Genomic DNA, 21,502 nt, shown 5'->3' on the forward strand with positions numbered 1-21,502 from the left:
CAGCTTTCACACAGGCAAGTTGGGAAAACACAGTAATAAATGGCATTTGGGTAAACAGAAGAACAGTAGAGAACAGCAGGACACTTCATTAGCACCATCTCACTGAGAAATAGCCTTTACCTTGTTTGGATTCCAACCTATGTCTGCAGGACCCCTGTGCTCAGAAGCAGTGAGGTATCAACAGCACAAATTTCACAGTTAGCATCCCAATGACAAGCCCAACACCACTGACCTTTGCAAACACAGTGGTTTGTACTGGATGGGATACCCAGGCAAAGCTGCTGATGTGTGTCTTGAGAATGCACCCTGCCAACACAAATTCTACCCTCAAACTCACAGAACTTCAGATAAACCCCTAATATCTGGCTCATTTCCCACTCACTTCATTTCCCTGCTCCAGCCATCCCATTTATAGAGCATAGATGTTGAATGCACACTGAATCATTCTGTACATCCTTAGCTGGAATGCCAATTCCATATATTTTCCAACAGCTACATAATTAAGCCTGTACACTTGATGGAAGATGCAAGAGAAAAGGGAATAGTGTCTGCACATTCTTGTCCCTTTTTTTGTGGCTCCCACTCCATCACAGACAGAGCAACTGCATCCTGCTTTCCTCAGTCATAAGCAATGTTAACTGTGGCACATTTTGAAGAAGTAACACAAGTTTCTCCAGCTACAAGCTTTGAGATAGTTTCTGCAAGGAAAACAAAGCCTAAATCCCAAGATAAGCAATCACCATCTTCTTTATGACAGCCCTCAGCACTGTTTATTACTTGTTACTCCATGACTGCAGGAAAATCAGTATTACAGTAGATAGAGAAGATAATTTCCTGTTGTTACTGTGTGACAATATTTGTACTAATGCTGTGCCACAATCCCAAGGCGACTCAGTTCACAGCCAGGCAGCAGAGCCTGTTATAGATCTTCTACCTTGCCTTTGACAAGGAGCTGCTGGGAAGGTTTCAGCTGAAAACAAACACTTGCTTCAGGCTAAGTTTTGTAGATTTTCTGTATTGCTACCTCAAAGATCTCCTTGCAAACCAGGACTTCACAGGAATTCTAATACTGTCAGGGCTGCTGACAAATTACATCACCTAAAATGGAAGGGGAGGAAGGATATTTAAATGATATGGAAAGACCAATAGTCCTTAGCAAAACTTACTAATACTAAAGTCTTGGGAATTGCTGAGTACCAGTGGCTTTGCTTTCTCAGTGAAGTGTTTATTGCAGACAGGAGCCAAGGACAACTCCAGAAAATCATATCCAGAAACATATGCAAGAAGAAATAACTTTATTAACCCTGTCTTGACAAGTATAAACTATCTTTTTTGCCCTTTTGTACAGTCACATTTAGTTACACTGGACTTGTTACCATCACCACCACATTCTCCATTCATGTGACCAATCTGTGGTTCATTTCAATGTCCAAACAAGAGGTTATTCCATTGGCATGGTCTGAATCACAGCCAGAGGAAGGGCTAACCCTGGGGGGTCATGTGGCTGTCATGGTATAGAGGTCAGTGCTCTGAATATTTTTTCTCCTGTCCAATGAATGCTGTCTAAGGGGAGGGTGTAAGCACACACACAACATCCCAGACATGATGGCTCCCTCCATAGGCAAGCAGGATAACCAACACTCTCCTGGGCATAAGGTTTCCCACACACCTTAAAAGGTGAACCACTCTTCTATGGTTCAGCTTCAGGAGATTGGATGACTGATTATCCATGCAGTGCAATGGGTGATGCTGTATGAGAAGCACCCTTGCTCCCTGACCACCCTGCAGGCCACACTAAGCTGGTTTGGGACAATTCACATTTGGCTGTCCTCTCTGTTTCTCTGATTCAGGTGGGCTCCTATTAGCACGTTTGTAAATTAAAGGTACAGGGCAATGGTCCATGTCCTCCTTTATCTGAACCACTGACATTAAGAGACTTGGATCAGGTTGCATTTTCCCCTTGAGAAATACTCTTGACTCCTTTGCCTTTGCTTTGTGTGAGCTCCCATCACAGCCTCAGGCTACTGCTCCCAAGAATTGCCTCCAAACTAGTGAGCCTGAAAAATTCAAGCCCCACCCCCACCAAGGGATCCTAAACTTTTACATAATTTTGACTGCATTTTGTAATTCCTCCTGTCTAAGCAGATCTTAGAAACACACTGCTGCTTATTCTTTCCTAAAGGGAAATCAGTGGAAGAGCAAAGACTAATTTCCACCTGCAGATATTGAAACAAAACCATTTAGGCTGAGCCTTCTCTCAAGCCTTCCTCTAAGGCATTTTAAACACAGAAGGTAACACCATGGACATTAATTCAACAGTTTGCCCTCCAATGGTGGGGAAATTCCTGCAGGACACTTTTGATCTAACAAAAACAACCCCTGGCTAACATGTTATGTGTTTCACAACTTCAGGAGACCAGATGATGACTTACGCACACAGAGTAACAGGCAATGAATGCTCTGTGAGAAAAGCATCCCTGCTCCCTGAACACACTAAGCTCATTTGGGACACTTCATGTTTGACTTTCCTCTCTGATACTTGGGAACCCTAATTCAGGTGAGTTAGTTTTTTGTTTTTTGTTTTCTTTTTAAACAAATCACCACCAAGAAACCTCTAATAGAGGAGAAATCAGGTTTTCAAGACAAATTCTTCATTTATGTTTAAGAAAGGCTCTTAAAGCCTCAGCTCAACAGCCCCTAAGCTTTTACTGACAGTCCCTAATGCACTAGACAGGAGGCTCTGGTGTTCAGTCAAATTATGATTTCTATGTGTTAATACTGGAAATAAACTATGACAACACTTTGAACCACTGGGTGTCCTTAGGAGCTTAAAATGGTTCAGCACAGATTAGGAGCAGCAAAGGAGACCAGCTGCAGAGCACATCAAGAATGAGCCATGTGACAAAGCAGCAAGTGTCTGAGAATGCCCTATGAAATGTTCTGTGGCTAGTACTCAGGTTTCATGTCAGCAAATTGGTTGTTCAGTATTGTAGAACACAAAAAAGGCAGTTCAAGAGGAGGGATGTCCAGGAGAACATATTCCCCCTGCTTCCTTCATCTTCCCCCAGATTTATATGCTAAGCATGATGCCATGTGGTCTGGAATATCCCTTGGGTCAGTTTTCCTGGCTGTGTCCCCTCCCAAATCCTTGTTGCACTCCCACCATCCTTGCTGGCAGAAAGGGCCTTGATGTTGTACAAGCCCAGCTCAGCAGTAACTAAAACATCCCTGTGTTATCAGCAGTGTGTTCAGCACAAATCCAAAACACTGCCCCATACCTGCTACTGTGGAGAAAATTAACTCTACCCCAGCCAAAACCAGCACACATGGAGAAAGCAGATTGCACATTTCAAAGAAACTAAAGCCCCTAATTAGCCATGCACAAAAAGTAATTATGACAGGACATTTAAGAGCTATGAAAGTAAAACTTAATTGAGGTGAGCTAAAAACCTCTGAGCGGGTAGGTACAAAACCCCAGAATTCAGCACAGCCTGTTTTACATGGCTTGGATACGTCTATGGCACAAAACCCTTTGGAGCACAGACACTGTGGGAAAACATCAGTCTGAAACAGAAATCTGCATTTTACCACCTGTCACAAGGCAAAACCCAAAGTGCCCTGCAGCAAGGACTGGCACAGCTTCCTCTCTTGTCTTCCATTCACAGGTCCCACGGGAGCCACTCTGTGATGGACTAAGGTGTCAGAGCAGCTTGCTGAGCCCTTGCAGTGGAAATTTCCACTGTGGGGACTCAGCTGCTCGTTAAGGGAAACCACCCAGTCATTTCAGCCTCACAGGTGGGGGATGCAGTAGCTCTCCAGGTCACCATGCACAGCAGCCATTTCCGGGAAACAAAAAACCAGCTGCATGGAAAACGTGAATAAAACATAGTCCATGCCAGGCAATAAAGAAAAGCCCTTATCACAAGCTGGAACAATACCACGCCATTGATTCTTCAAGACATGCTCCAAAAACAACTCAATAGTTTAAAGGGTAACTTTTTAATAGGGCATAGCTCAGAGGATATTTTAGGTATTAAAACCGGTGCCATTTTTACAGTGACCATTGTACTATCAGGTATCCTGACAGGATATGTTCACTTGGGTTTCCCGACTCACTTCTGCTGCCTTTTGATCCAATCTCATTCAGAGGTTCCTCATTTGCTCAGAATCAGGCCCATGTCAGCATATTTCTGTGGAAGTCCTGTAAAATGTGCCCCCTCGTAATGCAACACTAGGTTTCAGAAGCACAGTTCTGCTAACTCAGGCTGGGGTCTCCCCTCTAGAAACAGCCATTATTAATCTCACACATCTGCAGCACTTTGGGACGTCTTTACAGCTGTTACACAGGAAAATGGGGTACACTGGGCTGCCAGGGTTGTAACTCTAACCCGTGAAGAGCCGCATCCCAGCCACATGAAAAACACAGGACAGGTTTATAACTGCACCTAGCACACAAAACACCTGGTGAACACCCTAGTTACTCTCCCTGTCAGACAGAATCAGCATTTCTCTTCTGAAGCCCTTAAAATATGAGGCAACAGATTCCCTTCCCATGCATCTAACTTCCAGAAATTCTAAGCTGGGCTCCGTGGTGCTCTTCGGAAAATCAATCCAGCTAAGTACAAAGGGCTTCCTACCAAGATGCACGTATTTCATTTGGTGAGAATGCAATGATTTGTTCTAGGCTCAGCAGCTTAAGAATTGATTGCCAGGTATTGGTGAGAAAGAAAAACCAGCCATTTGCATAGACTCTCTCCTATTTCAGCACAAGCTAATACCACAATCAATGCTGATAGCAGCCAGAAGCAATTGCAGGGTGTCAACAGTGGAAGAAAATGCCTGACAGCTCCACAAATGTGGGAAACAAGCTTGGAGGAGCACAGGGAACATCTTTAACAATCTTCTCTCAACTACCTGAACTGTTTCAGACCCTCAGGAGCAGGTAGCAGCTGGCTGGTATCTGTCTCCTAGTCAGACACTTGAGCACAAGTAAGTCATCAGTAATGAGCACATTGCTCTGTTCCCAGCTCCCACAACATGCATAAACACACCTAAACATCCCCAGTGCCTGCTGTCAGCACAGGTGGGTTTGTAAGAAACCCTTTGATACAAGAAAGTTTTCTGCCATGCCTCCCCTTCCTAGCAGCTGCAGCTTCCAGCAGGATTCCTCTGCACAGGCTGGTGCATGAACAGCTTGGCAATGAGATTAATGGTCACAAGGCCACAAAACTGAGATCAGGGCAAAACCAGATGGGCAAAGAGGAGAGGAACAACTGGCTATGAAATCGAATGCCTGCACAACAGGACATGTAATTGAATTGTCAGCTATCTTTTTTTCAATTAAAAATTATGCAAGAGTCCAGTGTGTGATGAAACATTACAGCTGATAATCCAATCGGTGTCCTTTAGAGGTCTCTTGCCCATCTGTCTCCCAAAGGCTGTCCACACTCATGCCAGGAGGCTGTGTCTGATGGGATTTCATGACCAGCATCAGTCTGTAAATCACATCCACAATGAGCCAGATGCCACAGGCTCTAGCTGGCAGCAGAAGGCATGGGAACAGCCCCACCATTCTGCTAACAGCATCCCACACCCTGCAAGGTAGGGCAGGCTGATTTGAAAGCCACCCTTTGCCCTTTGGTTCTGCCCAGGTGTCCCCAGGTAGCTGGGCTGCTCATCAGCACTCATGTCAGTGTCTCTCACTAGAGGGCAAGGCACAGCTGTTAGCAGCTTTTCACCCATGTTTGATAACTCCCTGGAAAAGGTTTCCTGACTTGTCTAAGGCAAGCAACAACAACAGCGTGCCTCACATGTAGCAATGCATCCTCTAGCAGCTCTTTCTGATCAAGGAATTTAAATATGTATTTCATTATTAAAGTCATAACTGCCAGATGAAATGTGATTACCTTATTGGAAAATAGAATGTAACCTTCCACTCAGACCCAGAAGTTAGTGTAATTATTATTAGATGCATTCGATTGCTTTGTTGTCCAGCCATAAATTTCTGATGCAGTTCTGCCTCAAATACAAGCATCACAGAATATAAACAATTACAGGCTACAGCACAGCTGCTGTGCAGAATTGGGTAAGGTACAAATCTTTTCACCTTCAAATCACTTCACAGATTGGAAAAGCTTAAGGCTTGAACAGACCATTAGGTCATGGTGACCTCCTTTAGGTCAGACCCTTAAATTGCACTCTTGCCTTTGGACTGAACTCAGCCAGTATGAGCTGACTAAGCCACTTTCCAGCAAGACAGCCATTCTGGATTTCAAGACAGCAAAACGTTGGAAACCTACCCTTTGATAGTTAGCTCCAGAGCTTAATTCTGGCTCTGAGGAACTGCTGCTTTGTTCTCTCATTACAGCTGCATATTTTCAATTTTTACCCATTTGTTAGTGCATCTCTCACCCTAGTTAAGTAAAGATGCTTTGCATGGAAGAAAAGGGATAGTTAGCCACTCCAGGGACTTCTGAGAGAACTAAATTCTTCAGTTCCCCCCTAAAAATATTCACTTTTTTAAAAATTAGTCTGATTACCCTTCAGTGTATTGTCCACAGGTTTTAACACAGCTCTAAAAACACATATGAATATTTCAGGCTTATTTCACTTAACGGCTTAATCCAGTACCAACATGCAACAAAAAGCAATGAAATACTGACATACCTGTGCCTCATTTGCATGCAGCCATTTCAAGTTCTATTTTGCATTAATGACTCCTCTGCACCCAGACTGTCTTGCCTTACCAGCACCCTCAAATATCATTTTGTTAGCTATTTACTTGCAGACTGCAAACAGAAATGTTGAGTTGAGGCTGTCTCTAACAAAAACCCCCAGCTGATAAGGATTCCCTAATCAACAGCTAGAATGACATCAGTTTGTTAACTCTTATCCTATCAGCTCTGAACAGTTAATTCTTGCAAATAACAAGCACCTGTGAAGTTGGGTACCTCTTGTCCTCTGAACAATTACTTTTTTTCATAACCCTACTTATCTTGTTTGCCAGCACCTGTTTCCCTATAAGCCATATTGACTTGCACTAATACATTCCCATCCTGTAATTCCTTATTGAGTGAATCTCATTTCAGTTTTGACATATTTTCCCTGGGACTAGTGACAGAACACTGAGCCTATGGGTGAGCCCTAAACTAATGAGAGCTCCTAGTCCAATGATCAACTCCCATCTGTTTATCTCTTCACATCTGCCATAAACATGAGAAACAGCACTTACAATACAAAGGCAAATTCCAGCTGAAAACTACACATTTAAAAATCAATGTGAACCTTGAGTAGATATTAAGGGTTCAAGTTTTCTTCACGGTGAAAGTTGCAGGAACTTTTGCAAGCAACAGCAAAAAATCCTTCTGATCATGTCTTGGGTCTTTAGTTACCCCTGCAGTACAAACACACCCTCTGAGGTCATGCATACTCTATTAGCCCCTCTGGCTGTGCATCCTGAATTCCCCAACAGCCTCCAGGGAACTCATAATTTCACCCTCTTTGCTAATCCTCCCCTGGCTTCTAATCTTTATTCTGCTTAGAAGGAAAAAGTATCTGATCAGAGAAGATGCCCTCAGGTTAAGAGAACAGGTATTGAGCTCCATTAGCAAAACCCCACAGATCAAAGCTATTGACAAGCTGCTGATAAAGGAAGCTTACAAAGATGACAACAATGGAAATATCACAGGCTGGGAGCACATTCAAGTAACAAGTCACCTTACAAAGACTGTGAGAATTTTAAAAATTCTCTGACTACTCCTCTCTAGTTTCATCCATTACTGAAGAGTAGAAATACATCATGACAATTATCTGTTTACAGACAATAAACATGCCAATTCAAAGGACAAAAGCCTGGTCATATTGCTGCCTATAACACCATAAGCTACGTAGAGTCACAACAAAATGCCACAGCCAACACAAACGTACTATGCAAGACAGCAGAAACTATAGAAAGTGGCTATTCCCTATTCTGCAGAGCAGACTCCTATAGCTGGCCATGAACTTGAACCATGTGAAATAGCTACAAAATACTACAGATACCTTACTATTTTCTTCCAATTTTATAGTCAGTGCAGTACCCTAGAACTCTTCATACCTCGTAGAGATCAGCTAGACAGACCATGGTGGAAAAAATAGTCTCCCTCCTCCCTCGCTCTTAAAAATCCTCCCAAACAATCAGCACCAATTGTTACATGAGGCTTTAATGGTGGTCAGGTGTGCAACAATCGTGCACGTTTTGAAAGCAAAGTCACAGCAGCTGAGAAGTGTTTTGTACCCAGAAATAAAGCATCATAGAAGCAATAATGGAAGCATTACATACCCTAAAATATAGAAGTTACAACGATGATTGTAGTATGTGAAAGCCGACAAAAATTAATCATGCTGGGAGTCACCCAAAGCTGTGAGGTAACTGATAACACATGTTTTCCTCAATCCTTGCCCCAAACAATCCACACATGCTGTGCTGTGAAAATATACCAATGGCTTGATTTACAGCATGGTAACTGGTCTAGTTCCAAGCCCCCTGCCATGGGCAGGGACACCTGCCCCTAGACCAGCTTGCTCAAAGCCCTTTCTAAGCTGGCCTTGAGCACTTCTATGGATGGGACATCCTCAACCCCCCTGGGCAACCTGTGCCAGTGCCTCAACACCATCACAGTGAGGAATTTCTTCCTAATATCTAATCCAAGCCTGCTCTCTTTCAATTTAAAGCCATTACCCCTGGGGTACCCCAGAGCTGGCCACAGTATTCCAGGTGGGGTTTCACCAGAGCAGAAGGAGAGAGACAGAATTCCATGTTTGGACTCAGGTGTTTGTTCATTAATTCTTATCTATAGTACAGTGAGTGCTACAGCACTTCTAGCTAACAAGCTAAAAATGAAGAAATGGTGATGTATTTTTCTCGTTACAAGGTCTTTTATGGTCTAATTGTCCAATTAAAAACTAACACCTAATTTTTTTCACTTTTGACCCAATGACCAAACATCTGTGACCCGCAGTGTGGCATTTTCTATCCAACTAAAAAGTGCCACCTAAACCCATGAAGAAGGTGAAGAAGAAACCTCTGCCCTAAACCCTCCATCCTGTCCCATACCTATTACTAGATACTAAAACCCCAAATTCCAAATCCTTCACCATGTGATATTTCTATTCAAACTACACACCAGTGATTCTAGTCCTGTCATTTGATTTTGGAATCCTTCTCCAAGGTCTGAGGTCCAAAGCAGTGTTGATTTGGGGGTCAGTGCCTGACAGCACAGAAACTTCAAAACTTCCAGGGTTCCAACACTTATCCATGGACACCCCCAATTCCTTGCAATTCTCTCAGTGCATTCTCTGCCCAGCCTGTGTTTGTGCCTGGGATTGCCTCATCCCCCATGCAGGATCTCACACTGGGCCTTGCTGAACTTGAGGTTGGTGCTTCACACAGCCCCACCTCTGAAGCCTGTCAAGGTGCCCCTGGGTGGCATCCCTTCCCTCAAAAATCATAATTTCAAGTTTACACTCTTGCAACAAAATGGATACTGAGCACTCACTATGAACCTAGGCTGACCCCCTGTTTTTCAGTCTACTGTTCTTAGTCTGGTAAACTCTTTTACTTTGCTTTTGGATTAGCTTTTGCAATGAATAACAAAGTTAGAATAGTGACTACCACAAAGAATAAAAACATAATTTATAGAGAACTCGTTTATCATGTGTGAAGCAAAGTCCTTAAGCCTTAAACAAGAAAAAAGGAAATGGATTTGCATGGGTGTTGTCCCCTAACAGATTACTTACATTGTTTTCAGGTTTCTTCATAAAGTCTTCTTTTTTTTCCCCCTAGATAAATGTACTCATTGTACTAAGATTTTATTTTTTAAAAAAATTGTTTAGCTACCAAACCTCATTAATCCCAAGTTCAGATTCACACTATACTTAAAAACATACTATATATTGTTTTGAATGATTCTGTGAAGCCCTGTGGTAATTTTTACTCCCTTATTCTGAGCAAAGAACTCTTTTTATCATTTTTAGCTTTGGTGAAGGGAAAACCTTTGGGTACCAGGGGACTGGGAGTTGAAGTTGAGAAGTTCAACCTAAGCCCTGCATGTGGGAAACCAACTTTGTAGCCTGCTCTGAGTGCAGCTAAAGGCTCACGAATCTACAGAGCACGGAGGCCAATGAATTTGTCCTGTGCTGGCTGCGGATGAGCAGAGTGGAATCACAGAAGTGGGAATGCGCTGGTCTCCCACCAGCGCTGAGGGATCCATGCAGGATATGTGTGCTCAGCTCTCCATCTAGTGGGGAGCTCCATCCACTAGCTGGATCATCATGGTGACCAGTCACTCCTGCTGGGGTTCCTGACATTCCCCCACCCAGGGCACAGCCTGTAGCCACCAGCTCTGTGTGTATTCCTCATCATCCCTCTGTTTTAATTGAGCATGCCTGCTGATTCACTTCAAGGAAAAAGAAATGAAACTTTCAAGGTATTGAACCACTGTCCTGACAAGTAATAAATGTAACAGAATTACGGCCAAGATTGCCATGGATTAGTAATGATTAACAATACAAAATCATGAAGGATTCTCTAAAGTCACTTGTAGATCAACTGGTATGAGATGATCTCAATCATCTAATGTGAGAATAGTGGATCCAGTTTTCCTTACCTAAAACTGTTAACTGCAGAATAAGAACAAATTAAGATAATATACAGCCCCTGCCAGTTATGTTCTTATTTGGATTTTTGGGAGGAAATGTTCATTAACACTTCCATGTCCAGGTTGTATCTCCAGTGAGCTCGGCTGATACCAGTGAGCACCCTTTCTCCACTCTTCAAACTCTTTGCATATATGTAACATACTGGACCAGGTGTTCTGAGCCACTCCCTTTACCAGTTTCTCTAATGCCTCTGGTGTGGTCTGGGCAATGGATTACAGCAATTTCTGCAGGTAACTGTACTTACTTTAATAAATGAGGTCTTCCCTGCTGATGTGGAAATTCTCCTTCCACAGCGTTCCTGTTGCTTGACATACCCCAAATACTGCATGTGTCAAGACTACAAGTTCTGTCCCTTGTGTGCTCATCCTTGCTGGAAGTGGCTCTGCTTCCCTTACCTGTCCCTAGCTCACCACAGCATTCCAAGGCTAGGTCTGGGTTTTGTCAGGGGCTATCAAATAAATCAGTCTGTGGCTTGAAACATGCATCACCCAAGATCATCTTGGTTTTGAGCCTTGAGCTGGCCGCTTCAGGTCTGTCCTTTCAGAACTGGTTCAGTAGAAATGTTTACTGCTTTCCAGAAGTCAGTCCTGGCCCACAGGGAAAAAAGGTCCACAAAACAGCTCTGAACACACACTTGTATGGCTTTTTAGGACAATCCAGTCCTTTAAGTACCACATTGAAGCAGCAAATAACCTAAATGGGAATGTATATGAAAGGCACACCTCCACCTGCAAAGGGCATGCTTCAGAAGAGCTCTGTGCAAAAGTCAGACCACAGGCAAAGAGAAAAACAACAAGCTCCAAACCAACAGCAACTATGTCAGCATTTCTCTTGAAGGGAGAGAAAATTCTCAGCCAGTACCACTTCAAACAAGTGATTTCCTTTGGAAATAGATGGTCAAAACACCCTTCAGCCTACTCTCACCATTTGTCATTGCTTTGCTTACTTTTATGATGCATCAAGATGTGCAGTACTTGCAAAGAACATTATAATTGGGCACCTTGAAACAAGGCACTTTTTTACAAACAATGACAAGTGTAAGTATAGGAAGCATGCATGCTGCTCATTCCTCTTTTAAAGATTTTGATTTAATAGCAGTTAGTTTCTGCTCTGCTTGACATCCTGGAACTTATTAATTCCTTTCTTCAGAGATGTTTGCCTCATCAGCCAACTTGGTTTTGTTTCTCTAAGCCATTAAAGAACTGAAAAATATGATGGATCCAAGGTATGCAGCTAGATATGTAATTGAGTGGATAATTGAGTGGATGGAGTTTCCAACAGACTGGAGATAACCAAGCACAGAAGCCTCTGAAGACCCAAATATTTGATATGTTCCTTTAAATGTGTGTATCTGGCAAAGCATAAGGATGGGTAAAGAGTGCCCAACTCCAGACTGATAAACATCAGAAGGGCCACTTTCATACTTCATTGCTGTGCATAAGCATTTCAAGTTAGTCCTACTTATCAATGATACCCTGACTTGCGTTTTATACGCAAAGAAGGAAAAAAGAATGGTTTTCATTCAACATTTTCAGGGGCTGAAAATGCAATTACAAAAATCTGATTTATTTCAAGTTACTGTTTAAGAAAAAAAATGAAAACAAAACCAAAGAAACACAAAACCACAGGTCCTTACAACACTTAAACCAAGTAGCTTATCTCAGCCTTTATTAGAATAATTACAACTAAAAGAAACATGGTGCTTCTATTTTCACAGCAGGACGTGCATTGTAGGAAGTAATGGGCTACAAAGCTATAGCAACACAGTGGAAAAAAATAAAATTAAATAAACCAAACCCAAAGCTTGCTGCAGACATTACAGCTTCTTTTAAATGGAAAACACAGTTTTCAGGACAAGCAGAGTGCAACGCAGAGGCAGCAAGAGCATCAATCCAAGCTCAGGGAACTGGGAGTCTGTCACACCAAACATGGTATCAGCTAACTGTGTCCTAAGCCATAGTGGAAGCAGAAGACGGGGAAGTGAAGATGGTTTTTTGTTTGTTTCCCAGTCCTGCTCAGCTCCCCTGTCTCCACTGGGACAGCAGGACACAGTCACTGAGCCATTTGGGCCTCCATGGCCTGTGCTGTCCACTCTGGGGCTGTCTGACTGATCTTCTCCAGCAGGTTGTTCACCTGGAAACACAGCGACTGAATCTGCTTGTCCCAAGTTGGCAAGGCTTCACGAGCTGAAAAGAAAAGAAAAAACAACCCATTCTAAACAAACTCTCAGCAATTCCCTTGCCTTGTCAGCTGCAACCTCTCCTTTTGTCACTGCCCTCACCTAACTCACAGAGGAGGCCTTCCCTGCAATGACATCAGGATCACTTCTGTACTCAAAAGCTACAATTATTTTGGCTTGCCTTTTACAAGCCTAACTCCTGCACTGAAGCAGATTCAAACAGAGAACTTCCTGGTGAACCTGCTCCTAGAAGGAGGCTGATGGAAAAATTTCACACTTTCCTGTGGGTAAGAGGATGCAGAGCAAGGAGTGGGTGAAGTGTTAGAGGTTGTCCCTTGTGGCCAACTCTGCCATCTCCTGGCCACAGCAGGACAAACAAGCTCACTTCAGGCAGAAGGGATTATTAATAAACTTATTTCCTTACCCTGCAGGGACCACCTCAAAAAGCTCACTCTGAAAGGTGCTAAAAAATTATAATATAAATTATGTTGGGGTTGCACTTACTCTCAAAGTGAACAATTCCATCAATCTGATCAATAAATCCGTTCATGCGACCCTCAGTTATCATCTGAGAAGCGATCTTCTCTGCCTGGAATAACAAGGAAGGATGTCAGAAACTGAGTCCATTCTCAAAGAAGTTAGAAATTATTCAGAATTAACAGTCTTATGAGTTTTTAACCAGGTCCACAGACAGGGAGGAAGGAACCTACAGACAGCACTCATTAAATGATTAGACAAACTATCAGTGGCATCTAACTCCACTGATGTTCATTCCACATTGTGCCACTCCTGTTCTCATAAGATGTGCTAGATATTTAACCTTCCTCATAATATGTAATATTTAGTTATTCCCTAATATTTCACTAATTTTCCTAATATTTACCACAGATGTTTTCTTATGCCATTCATGCTCCTTGTTTAAAAGAAATAAAGGTATGAAATGGATACCTTGGCTGCAGGGATCTCTAGTAATGCTCCAAGCTCTTCAAAGGTAATGTTGTTGTAAAGTTTGCTTGCAGACAGTAAGTTGTGTTCAATAACAGCTCTGTCCAGAATACTGGAACCTTTAGGGTTATATGAGAAAAAAAAACCCCATAACATTATTGTAAGATTGAAATACTGGTTTACATAGTAGAGCAAAAGAAAAAACACTTCTTTTTTTTTCCAGAAGTGTTAAATGTGCAGAAGGTCCAAACACATCTGCCTTGCATCCCTGTTAAGCTGTGCAGAGACAGTGGACAAAAGCAAATGGATGGCACATGTTTTAAAACAGATAAATCCTTCATTTAATTTAATTTCTAGAGTAAGCAAGTGGAGCCCTTGCTACAAGACTTACTGTCTGAATGGAGAGGGTTTGACCTGTGATCCCAGTGTGACAAATGGGAAGACCATTGGGGGTTTTCTAATTATTCATTATGGCTCTTAAGGGTACAATTAACCTCTCTTACTCTGCTTGTGATAAACCCTTATCTGATGTGTCTTCTTGACTGAACAGTTTTCAACAGTACAACTCATTTGCCCCTTAACCTCTAGCTGAAGACAAGCACATTATTAAACACCAGCTAACCTGCATTCTTTGTGGACAAACGGTAGAGGTTATAAATAAACAAAAAACTGACCAAGGGAAGGAATGCAGCATATTGCTAGCAAGTACCTTTAACCAAATTTTCACTTCTGCAAGTGCATGGTTACTTATTTTTCCTTAATCAACAATTATTTTTCCACTAGGAAGGTTTTCCTGATTCAGAGGTATTTTGTGCTTATGTATTTTTCCACTTTTATGTTCTTCCAATCTAGATAACTGAGACCAGCATGTTTAGGATAAAAGTAAAGTCATGACTCGACATTTTTTTCTGACTGTTCAGAGGTTCAGGACTCAGTGTCATGTCAGTGGAGACGTGTGTCAGGTCCAAACCATCCCCTCACTATGTCACCTTCCTGTCAAGTGAGGAAGCAGTTCCAATAAATGTACCATCAGTACAGACCATTTATGGCCTACATGCATGTCACAGGTTTCTAGGCACCCTACTCTGCCCCTACAGTGCCTGAGAAGCTCACGAGGACAGAGATTCTGTTAGAAACACTGGAAAGCTTTCAGTGAAGAGGACTGTACATGGACAGGGAAAGAAAATGTGACAAGTTATCTTCCAGAAGAGTATTTCAAAACCTTCATGGCAAATCAGAAAGATTTGCCAGATCAGAACTATATTTAAGCTTTACTATCTAACTACAGATGCTGAAAAATATTTCTTAAATAATGATATAAGAAATAAAAATTATTTTCCATGGCACTTCTTGACTGATTTGGGAAATGTAATTCCCATGGATGAACACCTAGCATTACAAGGTTTTAGAGAAGTGTGTACCATCAGCTGTAGTCGCTTTCTGGTGAGGCATTAGCATAGCTGCAAACTCTTGCAGTTGATTTCCACGGATAATTCTGTCGAGATACATTTTCTCCAAGATCCCATAGGCTGCAAGCTGCTGGCATCTCTCATCCTTGAAGAGAGTAGCAAGCATGCGGGAACGCTGTTGTCCTAGGAAAGTCAAGAGGAATTCTCATAACTGACCACCAGAACAACGAGTACTTAGAGGTAAACAGCAGGAAGGAAAACCTTTTTTCCCCAATGCATGCAAATAAGAGCCAACAAAGCTCTATTGAAGAAGGAATTTGGCTGTGTTCAGTTCAAAGGCAAAGACTGAACTAATCCAACTCTGAGCTAACAGTTTGCCAACACCAAATTCTGACATGGTGTTCACAACTTTGGACTCCTCACCAAATCTTAGTAATTCATGTAATACACAAGCTGACTTGCTTCAGGGGAAATACATTTACACAAAAAAGTAAGGTGCATTTTACCTGCTGATGCCAAAATAGTACAATGCAATGCATGTTTCAATGCCTCCAGCCTCTCAGTCTCATGGACTATGCTCTTGTAGGACAGCTCATTGTACCTTTGGGCAGCCTCAATGAACTTCCTTCTGTAGTCGAGTACTCGAGCATAGCAAACCTAGAAAGAAAAGATCTCTCAGAAAAAGAAAAGCAGCAGAGGTGGCTGCACAGTACATGTGTGTAAAAATTGCACACTATCAAGTGATAGGTCCCATAAATATTGCTCTTCTGCTTCCCAGGGAAATGTGTGCCTTCAAAGAATTAGCTTGACTTGACAAGTCCTTGCTGAAGTATCAGGGAAATCAATTGAAAGGACATTTCCCACCACTGTTCCTGTGTTAAACACTGCAAATGTCTAAAAGCCAAGTATTGAGCCTAAGTAATTGAAATCTTGTACAGCTGATACTGTACTTGTGTGAGTTTCCCCTATACTACTGACAGTGACAGCTACCACTTAGACAGCAATTTATGTTTCAAGTATTTGCTTTCCCCTTTCAGCATGGGAACACCCCCTCATATTCCTTCCTTTGTGCTTTTCTAAGATTCACAGAAAATATTCAACTGAGTGCACACTTCAAAACGTAACACAGGATGAGGGGAAAAAACGAAAGGGAAAATCAACAAATGAAAACCACCAGATGCTGAGTTACTGCTCATGGCACATCTGCCTTGTGTCCCAGAATTTTAAACACCACCACACTTAACCAGTTCTGTTACACTGTAGTCATCACTGCTCATCAGTTGCTAAAATAGTTTGAGAAATCTGTGTATGAACTGTACACAGTAAACCCACAAAAAAAGCAGGAATGCCAGTAGTTAGTTTACTACTTAAGACTTTAATCTACTTTTATGTATGAGACTTATTATTTAATTACTGGGGTATGGGAGGACTTCTACTGTCTCTAATATTGGATGCAATTTTTTCCCCCTTTTAGGTTTACAGACAATGGTAGAAACAATATTTTCAACAGTATTTCAGATGTTTTTCAACCTAGTTTTTATTTTCTACCAGTAAAACTGGCATTTAAGGAACCATTACAGACTTAACTCCAAATGGTAAAGAATGAGTTGTTTAATTATTGCTGAGATGTGTCTTTCAAGCTCTCAAAACCATATAGCTTTTACCTTTGCCTCTTTTCTCATGATGAAAGTTTTAGAGGCAGTGCATTAAAACATCTCAATGTGGAATTGTCTCCCTTAAGACAGAGAAAGCAATAAAGCAGGTTGGACAACCTTATAATGGATTTGCAGCTGTTCATTAGTTGATTCATTCTGAAGCAGGGAAGCTCGATTGATGTAAGCTTCTGCTTGAACTGGGTCATCATCCTCCAGATACAGCCTGGCAATTTTCAGGTAGGTCTCCAGCTTATAATCTACATTGTACTGCCTGTAGGGGAGAGAAAAAACCAAGTGCTCAGAATTGCTCCAGAACTACCTTTGCTCTTAGCTGCTCTCAACATTTGTTATGATTCTTAAGCACTTGGCAACATTTGTTTTATCCTGCCTTCTTCTTCCCAACTACCAAATCGGTGCTTTCTGTACAGAGTAAGGAAATTTGAGTAGAGTACAGAACTGGCTCCTGCAAACACCAGGAGAACTACTGCTGTCCACCAAGACACAAATGTATTCTCTCATAATCTGTTTTTTGTGGTCTGGAAGTTTGCCACCAGTGGTGAGCCACTTGAATTAAGAGTCAGCCTTGCAGTGCAACAAATAGGTGCTAAACAGACAAAACCTACAGCAATTTCTTCTATGTGCAAACTGAGAAAGGGGAAAGGACTGCCAGAGAAAAGTAACAGCAACGGTTCTACCTAAAAAACCCAAACTAAAACAAACAAAAGAATCCCCAACTGCATTTTTTAATATCCAGTTTCAAACTAGGTCTTTGTTTTGAACTGAGAAGGTGGATACATTGAAAAAGTGCCACCTTTCAAGGACCTTTCAATAACCTGAGAAACATTTCTGCAAAATACTATTAAGAAGACTTGTTTATCAACAAGACTAATTACTAGTGGGTAATTTCTGGTGCAGCAAATCCCAAAATTCTCACTTGCTGGTCTAGTTCAGTACAGAGAGAGCAGGTACAGATAACACCTCAGAACAGGGTGTCACATACTTTTGCCCTGTTTCCAAAGGGATCCCCACCAACACTTGTGCTGCATTTCTCCAGTCTTCTTCTTTCTCATAGATTGATGCAAGATGTTGCCTTATTGAAGCCACCTGAAGAACAATAAAATCAAGATCAGAAGTAGCCACCATTTATAAAGCTTTTAAAAAGATCAAACAAATCTTTCAAGAACTGGAGCACCAAGAGCCACAAGCCATTTCTTGCAATTGTTACTCATATCATGCCCGTGAGGTAGGAATGAGTTGAACAGTGACTAGATCCTAATGAAGAAACTTCTGCTTGGGAGAGTAGCTGTCAGCAGGTAAAGTATTAGTGCTTATAACCTGGGTTTTTAACTGAAAATGTGGGTAAAAAAATAAATCATCTGATGTATTGGATTTAATTTATGCATAATCACGATGACATACATTCAAGCATGTTTAGCTCAGAGTAAGAGTTGCTTAAAAAGACAAAAGATAAAGAAAAGCAAATAAAAATCATGACAGAAACTGCCTTTACTTTCTATTCCAATACTAGATCCTAAGGGCTTTTTATAAAAACAACTTCCCTAAGAACTCTCAGATGATACTGCACATTCATACAACAAAACACAGAGTTGAACTGAAAAAGCAGAGCAGCATATTTAGTAGTTAAGCAAAATGGGATTTCAAGAAAATATTTTTCATGGTAAAATGATTACAGCTAAAATAAATACACACAGAAAATTTATTTATTTTGAAACAAAAGCTATTTTTCAAGGTGCATGCTCTTCACACCACCTGTCTGTTCTACTACTGGGGTAAAAGGCAATACAAATAGTAGCAGTCTGTCCCTCTAAACCCCTTCAGCAGCTCAAGGATTGTTTCACTGTAACAAGCCAATTACTGGTAGCAGAGGAATTACAGGTCCACGATCATGATGAAGTGACAGTCTGTAATCTCTGCACAGTCCTAAGTGCTCAGGTTTTCTGTGTACAGGACCAAAACACTGGACTCTAAGTATGAATATCTGTTTTGAACAGCTTTTTCAAAGTCTTGAAATAGTCAGCAGACAAGGAAGACAAAAACTAAAGACAAAAACTAAAGCCAAACCCACAAGCCAAAACCCCCCTCGTCATTGATCTCTCACCTGTTCTTCAAATGAAATAACTCTGGGCTGGATCTTTTCCAAGGTGAAGTGGTAGATTTCTTTGGCTGTGCTGTCAGGGAGACTTGGCAGATGTGTACAGAAATCTGTCAGCAGCTGCCGAGAGATCACCAGACTGACATTCTCATTCACCACTGGTTCAGAGATGCACGGAAGAAAAACAAAGAATGGATGCAATCTTTCCTACAGCTGATAATTTACATTAAATTTGAATATTTCCATTTTAAAAACTGTATGCAAGTGAAGGGGATTTTGTCTTCTTCTTTTATAAAGGTGGGTTTCTGTTTTCTTCCAGAAACTGTTTACACTAGAGGTCACCAGAGTTCTAACCCCTGACAGATAATAAATGAATTTTTCACCTTGATTTACAGTTCTCAGTTGCAGAAATATCTTGGACAAAGTACCTGTTTGGGCTAAATCTCACTAAGCTTATTCTCAACTTAAAAAACATTATAGCAGATATCATTTACAGAGATGTTCAATAAGCCAAATACCTAGTACAACACCTAAAAAAACCCCCTAGCAATTTCTTGGTAGTTTTAAAAATGGGTGAAGAAGGAGGCTGTCAGTTCAAACACCACTTGGCATCCAGTACCAACTTCAGCACTCAACAAAGATTGCTTTGTTTTCACCTTCCAGTGGGAAAGCTTACAAATCCATTCCCTCCTCACTTCTGAATGTGGTGATGAGGGCTCCTTTTCCTGTTGTGTCTGAGTTCCAACAGGACAAAAACATATTGCATTTGCACAGCCCCACTAGAGCTAACAAATACACAGTCCCACAGACCTCTGGCCTTCACTCAGTGTACAACCACTTACACTAGACACACTTACTTGCTTCTACAAAAGCTTTCAGAGCTTCAAGCTGTTCCACACCCGACAGCTGAATGGCTTTCTCCAATATTTGACGGTACCTGTCCACAAATAAATTTTTAAAAGGTTAAAAATCAAACTTTTTTTTATTAAGAACTTCTGCCTCTCTGCTTACTGTCTATGTCAAAGTCCTATTTTTGCTCATATTTTCTACACCTTGAGGCAAAAAATCTCCAGTTGGTTTCCAAGTGTCATGACCATTCATCTGAAATTGGTACCTGGTTCTTCTTAAATCCCAGCACTAGATTCTCAGATAACAGAACTCATAATTTTGTTATCTAAGAACATATGTGGTTTGGAAGTTTAAGATAATAAATAATAATAATAATAATAATAATAATAGTAATATACCCAGAATAATGGATAAGAAAAGTAATGAAAACTCTATTGCTCATAGATTCAGATTAACCAAGGTACTCAAACATTCAAAATGCCACATTCCATGTGATTGAGAAATAGAGTTGTGATAAATATTATGTTACAGCCATTTGACAATAACACAGGTGCACTCTATGTGTTCTCAAGTGTTTATTCCTGAAAAAAACAGAAAGTTCTCTTTTCTTATTTCAGCAAGCTAATGAAACTTTGAGTGCAATACTGATGAAGTACTGCATCCACACGGAAGAAACATTTTGAGAGGAAAATTCCCAAGGTTTTACATGGAAATCCTAAAAGTGACACAGATCCCCTAGAACACAAGCAACTGGACAAGGAGTCAAAGAATTCCAGGTGACAGATCCGCATTGATTGGAGTCTCGGAGCGAAAAGCTGTGTGACACACCGTGCCACGAGCAGCTCAACCCTTAAGGGCTGCGGTCCAAAACACCTAACGAAAATAGCAATAATTATTAATAAAAACGAAACAGTCAGTGGTATACTCAGGGCAGCAGAGGAAAACAAACTCCGCGGCCTCTCGCTGTGGCACAGCCCAGGGGCAGCAGCGGAGCCCTGAGGGGGCCGAGCGGACACGGGGGTGCTCGTGAACGAAAACCCTACATAACCGTGAAGCGAAACCTTTCTGTCTCCTTTTTATTCGAAAGAACGCGGCCGCTGGGCACGACCCACCCTCCGGGGCAGGGCGCCCCTTCACCCCGCGGGCGGCTCGCACCCCTCGCCCCAACGCGGGGACGCGTTGGCGGTGGCGCCCGGCAACTCACTTTCCTGCCAGGTCCTTGTGGGAGCCGCTGGAGTTCATCAGCTGCGCCAGGTCCTGCCTCACAGCGCCCGCCGCCATCTTGGGAGCCGCCTCCTCCCACCATGGAGCCGCGCGCGCTGGCGGGAGGAGGGAGGGTTCGTGTCACGTGACGGGGAGCGCGCGCGGGCCGCGGGAAGGGGGCGCGGGCGGGCCGGCCCCGCGCGCGCGGTCGGGGGGAGGGGGGGCGGATATCCCACGGAGATATCCCACGGGATTTACACCGCGAGTGGGATCAGGCCGCGCCGCCGCCGCCGCCTCCTTCTCCTCCTCCTCCTCCTCCACGGGTGGCGCCCGCGCGTGGGCCCGGAAGCGGACGGCGGGGCGGGGCGGTCCCGGAAGCGCGGGGCGCTGCGCCGGCGGTTGCCAGGGCGGCGCGGTATTATGGGATGCGGCGGGGGAATGGCGCGGGGCG

At 42.4% G+C, this 21,502-nt stretch overlaps 1 protein-coding gene across 1 annotated transcript; it reads right to left on the reverse strand.

Moving 5' to 3' along the window:
* Positions 1 to 12,330: 12,330 nt before the first annotated feature.
* COPS4 (COP9 signalosome subunit 4) lies at positions 12,331 to 21,222 on the reverse strand. The gene is made up of 10 exons (XM_033061013.2): positions 21,053 to 21,222; positions 19,857 to 19,936; positions 19,006 to 19,157; positions 17,887 to 17,990; positions 17,004 to 17,157; positions 15,738 to 15,888; positions 15,244 to 15,414; positions 13,826 to 13,941; positions 13,382 to 13,466; positions 12,331 to 12,884 (listed from the first exon to the last, which is right to left on the reverse strand). Exons 1-10 carry the CDS (start codon positions 21,127 to 21,129, stop codon positions 12,751 to 12,753), a joined length of 1,224 nt encoding a protein of 407 aa, XP_032916904.1. The 5' UTR covers positions 21,130 to 21,222; the 3' UTR covers positions 12,331 to 12,750.
* Between the last annotated feature and the right edge of the window lie 280 nt (positions 21,223 to 21,502).

Source organism: Catharus ustulatus, chromosome 5, assembly GCF_009819885.2.
Source record: "Catharus ustulatus isolate bCatUst1 chromosome 5, bCatUst1.pri.v2, whole genome shotgun sequence".
NCBI classification, from domain to species: domain Eukaryota; kingdom Metazoa; phylum Chordata; class Aves; order Passeriformes; family Turdidae; genus Catharus; species Catharus ustulatus.

Coding starts and splice junctions, on each gene's coding strand:
- COPS4 (XM_033061013.2), bottom strand. CDS start 21,129: ATGGCGGCGGGCGCTGTGAGGCAGGACCTGGCGCAGCTGATGAACTCC. Junction 17,158..17,886: donor CCTTTGGAAACAGGGCAAAA/GTATGTGACACC, acceptor TCTCCCCTACAG/GCAGTACAATGTAGATTATA. Junction 15,415..15,737: donor TACTATTTTGGCATCAGCAG/GTAAAATGCACC, acceptor TGACTTTCCTAG/GACAACAGCGTTCCCGCATG.